Source organism: Chelonoidis abingdonii, chromosome 1 (assembly GCF_003597395.2).
Source record: "Chelonoidis abingdonii isolate Lonesome George chromosome 1, CheloAbing_2.0, whole genome shotgun sequence".
NCBI lineage: Eukaryota > Metazoa > Chordata > Testudines > Testudinidae > Chelonoidis > Chelonoidis abingdonii.
Genome location: NC_133769.1, coordinates 270925702 through 270943042, shown reverse-complemented (window position 1 = coordinate 270943042; position 17341 = coordinate 270925702). Strand labels below are relative to the sequence as shown.

At 41.3% G+C, this 17341-nt stretch overlaps 1 protein-coding gene across 5 annotated transcripts in view; it reads left to right on the top strand.

The window, feature by feature from the left end:
* PCCA (propionyl-CoA carboxylase subunit alpha) overlaps positions 1 to 17341 on the top strand; it is a 477837-nt gene that overhangs the window by 247392 nt on the left and 213104 nt on the right. For all 5 annotated transcript variants that reach the window (XM_075061511.1, XM_075061508.1, XM_075061510.1 and 2 more), the window contains one exon: positions 12342 to 12444. In XM_075061511.1, the coding sequence (XP_074917612.1) occupies positions 12342 to 12444 (103 nt within the window). The remainder of the gene's footprint in view (positions 1 to 12341; positions 12445 to 17341) is intronic.

Here is a 17341-nt window from a genome sequence, read left to right as displayed (position 1 = left end):
TTTGGGACCCTTTGTCCTATCTGTCTAATTTAGTGATTATGCACATATACATTCCATAGCAGATGGATCTAGACTCCCTCAGAACAGATCAAGACTAGTAAGGCCAGTGACAAAGAGGAAGCAATTTAGATCTCACCTTTACTATAAATCCTCTTTCCAGTAGTGGTCAAAAGACTTTACAAAAAGAAGGTTTAGACCTCCCTGAAATGGCCAGTCGGCTTTGTCCATAGGCCCTTCTCACAGACAAGTTCAACATCTAAGCTGTCATGGTGACTGATCGAAGACAGCATACTGACCATATCCACCTATTCCTTCCATTGGAAGATGCCTGTCTCTCTTTCCCTGTGTTTGGAAAGAGATCATGTCAGACAAGTAAGTGCTCAGCATAGGGAAGGAGGGATATGTTAGAATCATAGAACTGGAGGGGACCTCGAGAGATCAACTAGTCCAGTTCCCTGTACTAAGGCAGGACTAAGTATTATCTAGACCATCCCTGACAGGTTTTTCCAACCTGCTCTTAAAATCCCCAATGAGGGAGATTCCACAACCTCCCTAGGCAATTTATTCCAGTGTTGAACCACTCTGACAGTTAGGAAGTTTTTCCTAATGTCCAACCTAAACCACCCTTGTTGCAATTTAAGCCCATTTCTTCTTGTCCTATCTTCAGAGGTTCAGAAGAACAATTTATCTCCCTCCTCCTTGTAATAACCTTTTATGTACTTATCCAGTTTATCTCCCTCTTCTAAGTTCTCCCTTCCACACACACACTCCAGTCCCTTTTCAGGGTCCCTTCTCATGAGACCGTTTTGTTTCAAGAAGTACGTGGTATTTTCTGGTCTCAAAGTTTTCTGGTGGCCAGCATGCCATTCTAGATCTAAGAAAACTGAACTGCATCATCAAGAAAGCAAAGTTCAGGATGGTCACCCTCGCTTCTTCCTTGGGGATTAGAGATTGGCACGGTGCCTTAGATTTACAGGATATTTACATGTGGCAATACCTCTCGGCTACAGGAAATTATTTTAATTCATAGCAGGCAACAACCGTTCTGGCACGTGGTGCTCCTTTTTGGGCTGTCGTCAGCTCTGAGGGTCTTCACCAAGTGCATCTCAGTGGTGGCAGCCTACCTATAATATTTAGGCGTTCAGAGATTTCCTTATCTGGACAATTGGCTAGTTTACAGTACGTCAGGCAACCCCCAAATCCAAAACAGCATGCATATCATCAGGCAGCTGTTCTCTCATCTGAGCCTGAAACTAAAGTTGGACAGATCAAAGTTATAACCAAGACTACACAAAACCTTTATCAATAAAACTCTTCATGCCAGACTTCACGATCACTGTCTGCAGGCGAGGCTTCATTCAATATATGGTGTTACCGTGCATCCTCTAGACATGCAGACTCCACGATTGCTCCAGTGTCTGGACTGGTGATTGGATCTGTGTGCAGAGGTGTTCCCTTTCTGTTTCTAGTTTTGAATATGACCCTGGTGACAGATGTGTCTACCAAAGGTTGGGGACCCACCTCAGTCAACTTCAGGCACAAGCTCTTTGGTCATCCCTGGAGTTCTCTCTCCACATAAATGCTCTGGAGTGCAGAGCTATTTTTGGACTTGCAAGACATTTGTGTCTTCCATCAGCAACCATGTGATACATGTTCTTACAGACACCACCAGTGCCATGCTTTATTTGAACAGGCAGAGAGGTGCAAGGAAGTAATCCACTTGTGGAATTATATATAAAAAACAATGTCTTCCTCAAGGCATTCCACATTCCAGGAGTGAGGAACATAATTGCAGACACCCTTAGCAGGGATTTCATAGACCAACACGGGTGGTCAATCAGAAAGAACATCCTCCAAACCTTTCACCAGTAGGGGGGGTACCCAATGATAGACTTATTTACTACCAACCTGAACAACTAGTGGAAGAAATTTTGCTTGGGGGCAGCTGAGGTTCCATTGCAGATGCCTTTCTTCTCCCTGGTTCAGTCATCTCCTATATGCATTCCCGCTAGTTCCTCCAATTCCAAGGATACTAAGGAAACTGAAGAGAAACAAAGCAACTTTAATCCTACTGGCATTAGCCTGGCCAAGGCACTACTGGTTCATGAATCTACATCGGTTTTCCATCACATCTCCAATAACTTTGCCCTAGTCAAGGATCATCTGTCTGTAAACCAGGGCAGGTCCCTGCATTCCAGTCTCCTATCTCTCCACCTCATAGCTTGGATGTTCTCTGATTGAATGCTCATGAGAGATTGTGCTCTCGAGATGTTCAAGCCAAAACCAAATTTTAACTTCTCTTTATCTGTAAAATGTGTAAGAATCTAAATAAAATAATTAAGTAAATAAGAACTGATTTCTGTCTCAAGTTTCTATAGGTTTTATTGTAAAGTGAAGTTAATAACTTTTTAAATCATGAGATATGTTTTGACAGCTTTTCTATTAACCTACATTGCCCACTTTAAATTAAATCTTTGCTTTGACTGGGATAAATGATAGTTTCTATAGTTATTTTAAAACATGTCTCTTCCACCTATCTAAATTAATTTTCACCAATACAAAAATGCTTGCTTAGTTTGTTTCAGGCATTTTCTTTAAAAAAGTTACTATGCTAATTTAAACTCTGTCAGGCATTCGCAGACTGGAAATACTACTACTTTGCTGCTCCTCACACTGTTCAATCTAGACAGAACATCGGGGTTTAGCAATGGCCTGGCACTAGATGAAGTATTTATATAGTTTCCATCACCATGGTGTCTGAGCACCTCACAGTCTTTAGTGCATTGTGGCACCCCTATGAGGTAGGGATGTCACATTATACAGATGAGAAACTGAGGTAGAGAGAGACTGAAGTCACTCAAGGTCCTAGAAGAGAAATTGAACCACAGTCTCCTGAATGCCAATATAACATCCTGTCCGGTGGACCATCCTCCCTCTTATCAAGGTCCACTAACAGCTATGCTGAAAGTGTGGCTTTGTCCCTAACCCTAAATATTATATTTTTCTAATGTTGGAGGAATTTTCTTTAAGTTGCACACTTCCTGGTTGTGGAAAAGGGTCTCTCTTACTCTACTGATAATGTAGGAGAGGGCTCCTACGTAGACAGGAAGCCGGACATATGTTGGGGATGTTGCAAAAGTTATACTAAAACATATGACACAGTGGGCAGGGAATCTTTCCCTTTTCCCACCCCAGTAGTATCTAGTTTTTGGGTTGGACCCCATATTGGATAGCATGGTGGTTTTAAGGGCATTCCTAACACAGTTCCCTCTCCTTCCTCTCTGTAATTTCTGTTATGAAGATGATGAAAGAGGGTTACATATTGCTCACATTGAGAGTCTGAAGGAAAGACTCATAGATGTATTGAATTTGGTATGCTACAGGCAAGGGCTAAGGAGCTCTTCAGAAGTGAGAGAGACTTAAGTGATGCTTTGCAATTGCTTTTATTAAACAAAGAAGAGGAAGAAGTCTGACTGCTTTTTAGGATAGAGTAGGGAGGACAGTTGCTATTGACTATGCCCAGAACTTTGCTCATGTTCCCACCCATTAGCACTGCTTCTTCCTCTCCATTTTAGGAAACAGTCAAACCCTACAGACTTCCCTTATACTCCTAAGGCATTCCAGGTGGCTTCCTTTCCTCCCTGGGATCTAGGTTAGAACTTTATGGCCTTTCAGGAGACCCTCTTGCTCTTCAGAATGGCTGAGAATTCTTCTTTTTTCCATTTGAACATCAATTTTAGAAAGGGGTCTGTCCAGCCCCAAAAAATACTGCTCTCCTCCCTTTTCCCATAAGCATTCTGAATAACTCAGAATCACACCTGCAGACACCGGTATTGGTCTACAACTCACCATGATCACAGGGGAGAAGCAGAGTCCAGCCACACTTCAATGACAAATTTGAGTCTTTCAGGAATTAGTGTCCTCAGTAATGTCAAATTTCCTGACTCAGATGAGTTGTGTCTGACATTTATGCCAGCCAACCCCCAATTAATTTTTTTTGTAAAACAAACATGAAGTTAGCATCCATTTATATTAATCTAAATTAAATTATGCATTATACTTTCCATCTCATTAATTTTGTATTTAATTTTTGTTCACCCTGAACAGAAAATCACTGTGTTAGTATTAAATAACGAGAGTGGGCACAAAACCAGTTGGGTGCGTGGTATGATGTTTTTTGGTATTAATAGGAAACTTTTTTCTGACAAAATGCAAATAAGATTGTTACTGACAGAATGACCTTTTATGTAATTTAATTTGAAGTTGGGCATGTCAGAACCTTTTTGACACAGCTTTGGGGTTACTGGGCTAATATTGATTTAAACAATCAGAACATCAGAGAAATTAAAGAAAAATATCTCTTCTCCCATCTTTCTCCTGAAGCAGGATTCTGCTCTTCAGTTGTAATAGATGAGTGCAGACTAGTTTTAAATAACTCAAGCAGCAGATCTTTCATCATTTTTGGTATGGCTTTTATTTTTATTTTAAAAATTAAAATATGTCTATCTTGTATGTCCCTCTTCTCTGGTTTGTGGGCCAACAGCCTTAACAATCAGTGCTATGGCTCCACATATGAGGAAGCAGGAGCAAAATCTGTCAACGGGCCAGAGAATGTGCTGTGCCAAGAGGAGATGGGAGAAAGGTGTCTTTATACCACTTTCATGCCTCTTGAATTTTGGGTCACTCTGGGATGTGGCTCCTGGTATAAGTTAGAGCAGCCTCAGAGCTCTACAACGGGGACTGCATAGGAAGGCAAAGCAGACCTATGTATGTTGTGCCTAAGCTGCTTCTGCCCCTGGAAAAATCATTTGGGCAGTTGTGGCCCCTCTACACTGTGAAAATGACATAAAGAAACTAGTGAGGGCTGGAATCTAGTGCAGGTTGTGAACTGGCATGGGACCTGAAGAACAGTGGATGCCATGGGAGAGGACCATAGCTAACCTGGAGTAGGAGTTTTAAGGGAGGTGCAGAGCTGAAGTTTACTATATGCCATTTGTCATGAGATTTGCCTTATGACAGCCAGTTCACTGTGAGCAGCTGCACTGCCTTTATTTCATTAACTTTACGTGATGCACCAAAGTGGTTGTACTTTTGATTGCAGAGGAAAATGAATCTCTTTGCTTATAGAGCTAGTTTATGTATTCTCTAAAGGGTATGGGAAATCTGACCTCCCTGAATGCTGCTAAATGCTCTTTTCCTTCAACAGTTAACCCTCCTAAACATATCAACTACTTATTTTCACAGCAGTTAATGAAATTTTATAGCTCGCATTGTATAACACAACTTACTAATGATTCTGGGGATGCAGAAACGTTCAGTGGGTTGAATAAAGATAAACTGGGAGCTGACTGTCTTTTTATGAAAGCAGCAGAGAATCCTGTGGCACCTTGTAGACTAACAGACGTTTTGGAGCGTGAGCTTTCGTGGGTGAATACCCACTTCGTCAGACGTCTGACGAAGTGGGTATTCACCCACGAAAGCTCACGCTCCAAAACGTCTGTTAGTCTATAAGGTGCCACAGGATTCTCTGCTGCTTTTACAGATCCAGACTAACACGACTACCCCTCTGATACTTATCTTTTTATGGTGGATGTAAAACATGAATGTAGTCCTGGAATCTGCAGTGTGCTACAGCCAGGGTATTTTAGGGAGGTTGTAGCTTCTCTTTGAAATTCAGGAGCCACGGCTTCTCAAGTGGCTACTTTTCAAAGAGAAACTGTTTTTCTTCCTGTCCAGCCGGACCCCCATGAAGAGTGCTTCAGAGGTGACTGCTGCTTTTCAGATCTCACTGTTGCATGACTAATGCTAAGGGCTGGATTGTGATACTGTTCCTCACATTGAATATTATCTTACAATTTGAGTAATCCCATTTAAAATCAGTGAGGGCTATATGTGGAGGAAGGTAGTATTCAGTTTAAAATAAGAGTCTCTCGCTACTTGATCCCAGTTTAGCCTCTTAAGTGGAAGTTAAACTTTAAAAGCAGCACAGGGCACACTACCAGAAAAAGAGTTGGAGAGCCAGGGATACTGGAGTTTAGAACAGTAATAATGAAAATAATGCCAGAGAATTCTGTTCAACATTATAAAATAATTTAAATACGAGGGGAAATGGGTTTTTACTATCCTGTGCTTGAAATTAAGAGAGGTCACATGTGGACAGGTCATACTCCTATTTCTTACCATTGCTGATTTCAAAAACAAAAACAGTGTTAAAGAAGGCAGAAAAAGTTGACAAAAAGTTGAAGTGTGTCAGCAGGTTTTTTTAAGGAGGTATGCCGTTTCCTTACCCCACCCCACCCAGCTGAGTACTGTTACTGTATTTTGCCTTTGATTTATTTCCCCCATTTCTCCCTGATTTCCATAATATGTTTGCAGTATTTTTGTAGCCATATTGGCCCCGGATTTTAGAGAGACAAGGTGGGTGAGCTCTGTATGGCTTAAAGCTTGTCTCACCAACAGAATTTGGTCCAATAAAAGATATTGGACTTACCATTACAGAGACAAGGGGAGTGTATGTTTACTGTATGGTCTGAATCTTGCAGCTGGATCCATATGGACAGACTGGGGCTATCCAGTTTTAGTGTTGGTTCTCATGTTAGTGAGATGATTTAGTGATGACATGCGTGATATTGCCTTTATGGTAGATGTAAACACTTATGTCAATGTTAAAAGGCTCAATTACAACTTAACTTCAGATAGTGAGTTCCAACAGTAACTTAATAAGGCCTTTCATTCTGTGGTCATACAAAACTGTACCATCTCATACTATTTGGCAAATAACATAATACAAACTATTGTTTGTAGCAACTGTGGATATTTTCTTTAATATATTTTTCAAATATATGGCTACATGAAAGATATGTTCTTGCAGTTTATGGTGACTTGTTTAACTCCATAAATGTTGTTTTGTGAGCATATAATGAAAGACCCTTTTGTCATGAAGGGGGACTGTGCTATGTTAAGTAGAGTCTTCCTGAATTAAAGGAGAACCATAACTTTGACTGTCTTGACTTTTCAGCAGTTAACCTCTCAAGCCTTGACATTGTATTAAAACAGTTTTTTCTTAGATAATAAAAATAAACACTGACTATACAGTGCATTAAAAGTAGCCTTAAATGGAATTTCATAAGTCCATTTCCAAGACTATGCTTCAATAAGATGTGTATCTAATTAATTAATTTTATCATTTTGTTTAATGTTGTACTCAACTCCTATGTTATTCCATATATAATCAGTGTATGCTAAATAGATTTAAATTATAGGATTATAAATGTATAAGAATGGCAGGTATTCAGGAGTGATGAATGTGTATTAAGTATATAGGCATGGCTAGAATGCAAGACCTACAGGCTGAGACCTTTAAAATTTTAGCTTAGCCATACGAGGCCATAGACTTAAGAACATTTGATGTGAGTGGGTGATGTAGGAACAACCCTGTGCCAGCAAGGCCACAAGTTTACTATAAAAGATGTGTCCATAGGTGATAGTACAGAAACCTAGATTGCAATAGGCTGCAGTGTATTGTCCAAGATCACGAGATACCTGATTGTCACATCATGGAATGTCCTGTCCTGACACAGGTTACATGTTGTGCATAGATGCTAAGGAGACTGTTCCTTAATTCCTCTTAATCTATGAAAAATGGAACACTCCAATATTCATGGGGTGTGGTAGTACAGATAAAGAAAAGAGTGTTGAAACCGTCATCCATATGCATAAGTTAGTAGGTGTGGTCAAAACAACAATGTAAAAGAGGTTCCCTGGTTGGGTAAAAGTGGGAAGGCACCAAGGGACGATTCAATAGGAAACCCCAGCAGGAACCATCCCTCTATTGATGATTTTCTGTTGAGAGGTCCATCAGACTCTAGAATATCTTTGAGGATGTTAGTATGACTACAGTCTTAGTCATTGCATGGGGTTTTGTAGGAATTATAGATGCATGGGAAATTGTAACTTTATTTATTGCTTTAATAAAACTTTTCGTACAGATAAGACTTTGTCCTTGTGGTTGCGTCTGTGGTCACTATCCTCAGTCTTCATGTGTTCCTGGAGCCTCCAAATTTGAGAAAAGCACCAGAGGTGATTTTTCACTCAGTTGAGCTTGAAACTGTAGCAACAGGAGCTGAACCCTTCGTACTTTAATACAGAATTACTCAATTCAATTTAAATGAAAAAGGCTACAGATGGCACCTTTGTAGCAAAACACAGAAACCTAATTTTGATACGCTTTTAACAGTTTCTGTTATCTTTTAGTCATGGTCTAAATGTAGGTCGACATGGTTACATTGTCAGGGATGTGAAAAATTCACACCTTGGAGCAATGTAGCTATGCCAGTAGAGTTTTCAAAGTGTAGATACGACCTTAGACTTAAGAACCACTCTCAGTGGCAGGGGTGGCTCTATGTATTTTGCCGCCCCAAGCACGGCAGTCAGGTGACTTTCGGTGGCAAGCCTGCGGGAGGTCCGCTGGTAACGCGGATTCGGCGACGTGCCTGTGGGAGGTCCACCGGTCCCGTGCCTTTGGCGTACCCGCCATCAAATTGCCGCTGAAGCCGCAGGACCGGCGGACCTCCTGCAGGCAGGCTGCCGCAGGCAGCCTTACTGCTGTCCTCATGGCGACCAGCAGGCCGCCCCCCACGGCTTGCTGCCCCAGGCATATGCTTGTTGCGCTGGTGCCTGGAGCCACCCCTGCTCAGCGGGCACCTCAGTCATGCTTGGTTTTCTGTTGGTTTAACTTATACTACAACAAATGCAAACAGTGACAAATAAGGAAAGCAGATAAACATGTTTTTTCTGTGTTTTTATTGGTGAAGAGATGTTTGTACTTCTTATTCTGCTGTTAGGCTGTTTCAAGATATTGACCCTTGTTCACTGTTTGGAGTTTGATTTTTATTGAAGATTGAGGAAGAAAATAGTTTTTGCAACATGGCAAGTGGAAAAGCAGTTATTGATTTCATCCAGCTGCAGCTCATACAATAAAACCTGCAAATTGGGATCTTCATAGTTTTTCTTTGTTCTTATATGCGAGTTGATGCTATTTGTACTCCTGGGAGCATGTTCTCCCACATATTGGCATACGTGAATTTGGTTACACATACTTGTCATGGATTTTTAGGACAGAGGGGGAAAAGATCTATTTTTCAGCATATAAGGAATTCTGCTTTTTACTGGGTCAAGGCATGTAATCAGACAATTTTTGAGTACTACCTATTTAAAAAACAAAATCTCATAACTGATTACATTTTAACATTTGGTGTATAGAGAGCTGGAAGCTCACTTTGTTATGCATAATAGTCAGACCAGTTTATTCATGAAACTGGGGACTCATATATGTCCAATGGTCCCCACAGCCGCATACATGGTGCCTCCGTTTGGTAGCAATGAGAAACAGCAGTGCTGGCTTTCCTGCTGTCCACTTGGGTTTGATCCTGCTGGCCGTCCATCGTGATGGGGAGGCAGTGGGGCCAAAATTGAGTGACTGTTGTGGTGACCTGATGTGACATCTCTCTGTCTCCCCTGTACCAGATCACAATGCCATTCACTCAGTTTTGAACCCGCTGCCCTCTTGTCATGACAGAGAGCTGGCAGGGACAAATGTGAGTGGACAGTGAGGTGAACAGTGCTGCCTCACCTCACCACTGCTATGGTGGTAGCTTCTGCACCAGGGTTTCTCACTGGGAGACTGCCTGGTTTGGCCCACTTCCAATAGCACATGTCCCCTCTCTGGGGTAGGGGTGACACTGCAACTGGGCGGGCTGGACTGGACTGAAGGATAGGCTGAGCATGGTGCAGACTCAGTAGGTAAGGTGAAGGGGCCAGTGGTTGCAGCAGGGATGGCTCCACAGGGACTGACAGTGCATACCACCTCAAACATTTCTGAGGTGTCCCTGTATATGTCCCTAAAATATACACAGGTTCAGAGTTCCACATTTTTCATTTTGCCTTCACACGGTTTCCACTAAATGGCAAGCAAAAGATTGAGGTTTTTTTCTTCAGAAGTTGTGTTTGTCCATGTGTTCATTGACGTGCATATAGTTTCCATTTTGAGGCAGAAGAAAGCAATAGTAAACAGTGAGTGAAGGAAGTTACAGTAATCTGTAGCCTGAATATTTTAATAAACGCTAAATTTAAAAAATAGATGCAGACCTGTATGTTTTTGTCATTCCTTGTTATCTTTAAATTTTCATTCTTTGGTTTGTGACAGTCAGTGTAAGGGCATTTGGCATCAATCTAATTGGATACCATTGCTGCTCTGTGGATTCCAAGCAGCACGTTCCACATTCTCTTTTTGCAAGAGGTGCCAACTCCAATGATTGTCTCTGCTCCTCAAATTGGCAGAGGACATACTTATTTTGAAACCATGCTACTGAACAAGTTATAGTATATTTTTATATATATATATGTGTATATATGTATATTTTATTATTATTTTATATTATATTATAGTAAATCCTGCTGCTGTAATTTTCAGATATATTTTATAGATTATCCCAAGAATCATACTAATCATACTTTATGATAGTTGTGGAAATTAGCATGCGCTAATAATGACCACAAACAGAATGTGAATAAACATTGAGGACCCTTCGAATGGGTCTTTTGGTGATCTCTGGATGGTGTTTGTGACCCTACTGCACCTGCAAGTAGAGGCTCTGCTTGAGGCAGAGACAGAGAGCAGTGCAGAGCTTCTTCAGAGGGCCGTCACTGTGGTGAGGTGCAACAAGGCCCCAGGACACCAAATGACCACCTGAGAGAACTTTACTCATGTGAGACATCTTCAGTGAAGGAATTGAGGCACCAAGTAAGTAATGGTGCCTCGTGAGGGTTTGCAAGACTGGGCCTTTATTATTGCTAGTGTAAGATTACCATGAAGCATCTTTGTGTGTCCCACTGTATTGGTCTCTATGTAATAGCTAATCCAAATAAAATGAATGAATCCTCCTCCCCCCCCCCCCCCCGCGCAACTAGTCTGAGTTGGTGGCACTTTTCTGGGGCACAGATGCATTTGACAGAAAAGTGGTAATCACTTTTGTATTGTGAAAACAAGGTGTTCCTTCTTTACTCTGTAGCATGGCGTAGTTTGTTCTTTACCACTATATCTCTAAGACCCATCTTTCTCTGTCTATCTGTGTGTCTGTCTTCCTTCCTTCCTTCCAACTACAGCTCTTTCATTCTTTCGTTTATGTCAAATGCTGCAATATCCTGCTCTCTGGCCTCCCAAACACACACATTGACCCTCCTCAGTCCATAAAAAACACCTCTGCTAAAAATAGTCATTCTTGCCTGTTGTTTTCACTGTGGGCTCTCTTTGAATCCCTCAGTCTCCATTACCTCATCAAATTTAACTTCTTATTGTTGCCTTCAAAGGCCTACTGAACTCTGTCCTCCTTGCTTATCCACCTGTGCTTCATTTCCAGTCATTTCGAACTCCTTCTGCTTTGCCTGTGGTTGCCAGCCTTATCCTCCCATGTGTGAGTTTCTCATGTAAATCCATCTGTGTCTTCTTTAATGCTATCTGCTGTGCCTGGAAAGTTCTTTCTGAGCTAATCTGTAAGGCCAATAACCTGTCCATATAAAAGTTTCACCTGGAGACTGAATTCTGCTATGTTTCCTATGAGAAATCTAGCTGATTTTTACTGTCTGAACAAAGACCTGGCCAAAGATCATCTTAACCATTCTATTTTTATGTTGTACCCATTCTGCTTAACCTTCATTTGGCTGGCTCTTTTAAGTCAAGCTTAGTGGATCAGGGAGGTCATACCACTTTTCTGTTTAGAAAACATCTAGTATAATTTGTGCTCTACCACAGACAGACAAACAGTAATACCCCTGATCTGACAGACACTAGCTGCAATAGGGGTGACAAGTAGTTTAAGTTCCAGGTATTTCCAGTAGGATGTATTGCCGTATCATTGCTTGCAGGGAGGGAGATCTGTAGCTTTTAGAAAGTAGAGTATTGAAAAGAATATTGCATATGTTGAATAAGTTTTAATGTACAGATGGATTCTTGATCAGCATGAGCCACAATATGTCAACCAGTGACATTTTGCTAATGAAAACAAGACGCTACAGCATCACTTAATTTTTTTTCTTTCAGTTGTCAGATTGTTTTTAACATAGACACCAGTGTTAACTGTAGGGCCGAGCTGTATGAAAACATACTATTTAAATCCTGGAACTGTGAACGTCTGCCATCCTAAGTGTTTCTTAATTTAGGGAAAAAATAGATTTCAGCTACAGGACTTAAATAATGTTTTTACTGATTATTATTTTGTGGGGCTAGAAGTGCTAAATTGGCTTATGGTATATAACAATTTTAAAAAATTGTTTTTGAAAACTAGGACACAAATTGACAGATCTCGAGAAGAGGGAACTACTGGCAATAGCAACTTCTTTGTATATGGCTGAACAACTGAGATCACAGCAATTTCTAGGGTCTCCAAGGTAAGTTAATTTCTAGGAACTAAAATATGCTCAATACTTTTCTTAATGGCATCTTTCCATACACAAGAGGAACATTGGTGAGAAACTGCATGGTTCCTTAATATAGTCTGTTTTTTCTAAATCCAAATGAGCTTTAACTTACATTCTGCCCCGCCCCCCAATAAGTCAGACATGGTTATTTTGTCTCCCATATTAACAAACAGGCACAAAAAACTGTTACGAGGCAGAATAGTAATTAATGCACATCAGGAATTTCATTAATGCAAAATGTTGCTACATTAGTAACTAACCACAAATTGAGCATCACAAATTTCCCATGTGCCTATCTGAAGTGATCTCAGCATTTTGGGATAGTATGAAGCATAATAAATCTTCAGAAAATATTGTGGATTCATGAGTAATTCAGTACCTTAATGAAGATACATAATGGTTCAGGGTCCAATGCTGCAAACACTTTCTGATGTGTAAATGTTTGCAGAATGATGGCTTTACTTTGTAAGTGTACTCTTGAGTACAGAGATGCAATAGGAATCATGTTTTTCCCCATTCTTTTGGGTAGCAGCAGTTGGTAGCCCACTTTTAGCATTATTAATTGGCCATGAATTTTGTAGATGTGTTGTGGCATGGCAGCCCCATGTAGTGTCCCTTGCTGGCCAACCGTGGCACTGCCATCATCAGTTTCCTTCCCCCAGGTGGGTTGTCTCCACTCTCCACATGGCTATCTGTGCTGGAGATGTGGCTTATCTCTCTGTCTTATCCACTGTGAGAGGCTTTCTGACTCTGGGATAGAGCACTCACGCTCATTTTCATCTGGCTCTGATACAGTTTGGTGTCCAGACAGAACTTGGCCAGGATATTTCATTCATTTATCTGGTCAAATTTACATTTTTTGGTGTGAGGGAAAACAGAAAGCTCTTTGGGGCAAGGGTAGCCTCTTTTTTTATGCAATGCCGAGCACACTGGAACCCTGACCTCTAGATGCCATTGTGGTGCAAATATTATAATCCCAAAATTTTGGTGAACTCAGCTACACTGGAGTTTCTCCAGGAGGTTTACTGGAGTCCTGCAACCAAGTACTGTACAAATGTGGATACCAGCTAAAGCAGTATTTTGTAGCCAGGCACACTGAATACTCCATTTGAGTGTTGGGTGCCCAGTTTATTCACAAGGACAAATTAGAGATGCCTGTGACTAGTCATTCTAGTCGCCATTACCTCTGAAAGGCAAGTTTGGAAATTAGTTCCTAAAGCCATACTGTCTTTGTCACGAGGGCAAAGTTATTGTTATAGCTCCAGAAACCTTTCTGGTCAAGGTAAGTTCCTCTTTCCACAGTTTCTGGGAAGTAGTTCTCTCATCATTTTGTTCTAATCTTTGGAAGGTTGTGGCGTAAATGGGCATTCGTGGAGCTCTAAAGATATAGCTCAAGAATATGGAGTACATATGCTGATTGTACCCTGTTCATCTCATTCTGTCCAAAATGCCAAAGCCTTAGAGCCTCGAGGGTGCTGCACCAGTTGGCATGCTAGGCATCTGGGAAGCTGTTCACAACAGTCACCAGAGACATTAAGGGAAATGTATGTGAGCTTCATCTGAGGAAGATTTGCAAAAGTAATGAAAAATTTCTTACTTGATAATTTCCTTTAGCAACTTCTCACTAAATTCAACCCACTCTGGGAGTCTGGTAAAGTACTAGAATTTAAAATGAAAATTTTATGTAAAGGGAGACTTAGACTGCATCTACATAGGCTGCAGAAGTGAGCTCCCTGCCTGGCCAACAGACTTTGGCTAGTGGGGCTCATGCTAGTGCTCTAAAAATAGCCGTGTAGAGAGCCCTTTGAAGTGTGGCCTGGGTTGGCACTTGAGCTGCAACTTCAAAGGGCTGCCTACACCACTATTTTTAGAGCACTGCATGAACTCCGCTAGCCCAAGTCTGTTAACTAGGCTGAGAGGCTCACTTCCACGGGCTGTGTAGACATAATGATAGTGTCTTAAGTTTAATTTAATACTTTATTTCAAGTTGTCTTAATGCTAGTAATAGGTTGCTGAAGTGTTTATGCAGCTATAGAAATCTTTCCTGCTGGCCTGAGCTGAAGAGCGGAGCTTAGTCCTGGAGCCTCCAGCAACAGCATTGGACTGCCTCCAAATTCTACAGGTTGGGGTCATTAGGTAGCTCACGAGTAATGAATGAAGGGAGAAGCTGTTCACAGAAAACTGTCAGGTGAGAAATTTCTCAATTTGCATGTGCAGGCAAGGGAATAAGAAAAGTTTAAGGGTTACAAAATCTTTAACATTTTATTCCTAAAGAAAATATGTTCTGTGAATGTTAGTTTTAAACCACGGTTTAAAAGAAAAAACAAGTTCAAACAATTTCTACCTGAAAGTCAAACTTGTAAACCAAATGTTATGGGAGCAAGCTAGCTTGGTATTGTCTCAATGGTCTTGTGTAGTGGCAAGCCAACAAGAGCACACCCAGAACTCCTTAGAGTTTTGCTTCACCAAACTCCCCCTTTCATATCTCCTCAGCATGAGGAAACAAGTCCTAGAGACCTACCTGAGCCTTGTCAGCTAATGTTGAATGTTGTTGCATATGGACCCCATGTATCACTGATTTGATGCATTAGTTTAAGAAGGCAGAGTTTAGAACCATAGCTTGAAAGGTGGAGATGTATTGTCATTATGAGGTAAGGATTAGCTTCTTTGCTGTCAGTGAGGCGGTATTGTGGATCCTGTCTGACTACGCCCAGTGAACAGAGCCTGAATGAAGTTCTTGTAGCTTCCTCCTTCAGTTTTCACAAAATAGTGGTTCGGAGGCCAGTATTTACTTATTGGTGAACAGCTTCACAGTCAATGTCCACATACGTTTTGAGGCTTATCCACTTTGTAACAATACAGTAGAACCTCAAAGATACAAACACTAGAGTTATGAACTGACTGGTCAACCAGACGCGAAGTGAAATTGGAAGTAACCAATCAGGCAGAAGCAGAGAGCAAAAAAAAAGCAAATACTATGCTGTGCCTGTATTGCATCTTAAAGGTAGGAACAACTGGGGGCTGGCTGTCCCGCCCCGCCCCCCCCTCGCCCCTGACCTTCATGTGCGGGGCGGTCATTTACAGCAAGATGACAGGACTTCCAGTCCAAGGCAGCCGGAGCCAGCCAGCAGAGCAGGCGCAGTGCTGGGGTCTGCACCGTTTTCACACCCCTCCCCGGGGCCAGGAGAGGGCGCACCGTTTTTACAAACACCCCTGCCAGGAGGGGTACAAGCTTGCAAACTCATTCTGGGGCTGAGTAGGGAGCTCAGCTGCTGCTGAAGCCTGGTCTGGTGTGTCACCTGCTGGATCTGGACCCCAAACTGCTTTGTTCAGAGTTATGGACAACCTCCATTCCCAAGGTGTCCGTAACTCTGAGATTCTACTGTAGTAGCACTGCCTGCTGAGACCAAGTAAGAACAAAATGAAGTAAAAGGGTTTGCTGATACTTTCTCACAAAAGAAATAGAAATAAAATTACCAATTATTTTTGAAAGATGAAGCCTTTTAAAGGAAAAATCTGTGCAGGATAAATATATTGTATATTGTAATTCTTCATAGTGCTTGGCATTTTTTTTTTTTTTTTTAACAGATTAAGCAAATCTCTGGTTTCACCCTTAGCAAACTAAAGTTTAAGCCCTTAGCTTGACTCTTTTAATCTACTTTTAGCCCACTCTTTCTTCCCAGACCCCACTGTATTATGCATTAGAATTTCATTCTAACAGCTTTATTACTTTTCGCGTCAAGTGTGTGCAAAATATACCCTGTATCAGTTTATCTCGTTTGTTGTTTCTGATTAAAAATAATGGAAAAGAAATGCAAGACTTGGTCATACTGCTTAAAAAAACAATTAAAAAATAACCTCAGTGTCTGGTATGCCCCTCTCAGCAAATGTAGCTGCGTGAGGGCTACCTTGTGCTATTGGCACAGCCCTTCTTGAGATGTGGCGGTATTATGCCATCCTGGGGAGAGTCAAGGACACTGTAGCACACAAACTACTGCATCCTTTTTAAGATGGTGTACCATAAAGCTGCCCTCAGCTTAGAATAGGGGAGACTAAGGAGGAGTATAATAGAGGTATATAAAATCCATGAGTGATTGAGAGAAAGTAGATAAGGAAAAGTTATTTACTTAATTCCCATAATACAAGGACTAGGGGACACCAAATGAATTGAATAGGCAGCGAGGTATTAAAACCAAATAAAAGGAAGTTCTTCTTCACGCAGCTTACAGTCAACTTGTGGAACTCCTCCTGAAGGAGTTGAGAAGGCTAGGATATAATACAGCGTTTAAAAGGGAAGTGGATAAATTCATGGTGGTAAGTCCATAAAGGGCTATTAGCCAGGATGGGTAAGTAATGGTGTCCCTAGCCTCTGTTGTCATGAGATGGAGATGGATGGCAGGAGAGAGATCACTTGATCATTGCCTGTTAGGTTCACTCACTCTGGGGCACCTGGCATTGGCTACTGTTGGTAGACAGATACTGGGCTAGATAGACCTTTGGTCTGACCCAGTACAGCCATTCTTATGTTCTTATGTTTTCGTCTTCTCCAGTCAGTCCTATCTCCTCCAGAGGTACTTTGTGTCCCAGGGGAATAATAAGGGAGTAGCATTGTGGGCAAACAAAGCACATCTTGCTCTGTATAGCAGAACTGTTGCAAACTGTTGGATGTGTGTAAATAACGAAGAAGAGCAGAATAAGGACCTTCGTTATTGGCAGCAGACCAAAAATGTTATCTGTTTGGTGGTCTTCATCAAGGCATGTAGTTCATTATGGGTGAAATGGATGTTTGAAGTCTGTATTTGTTTTTAGATCCAGGCTGGGTGATGGAAACAGAACAGCTAAACTGAACGTTTTAAAATTAATATAT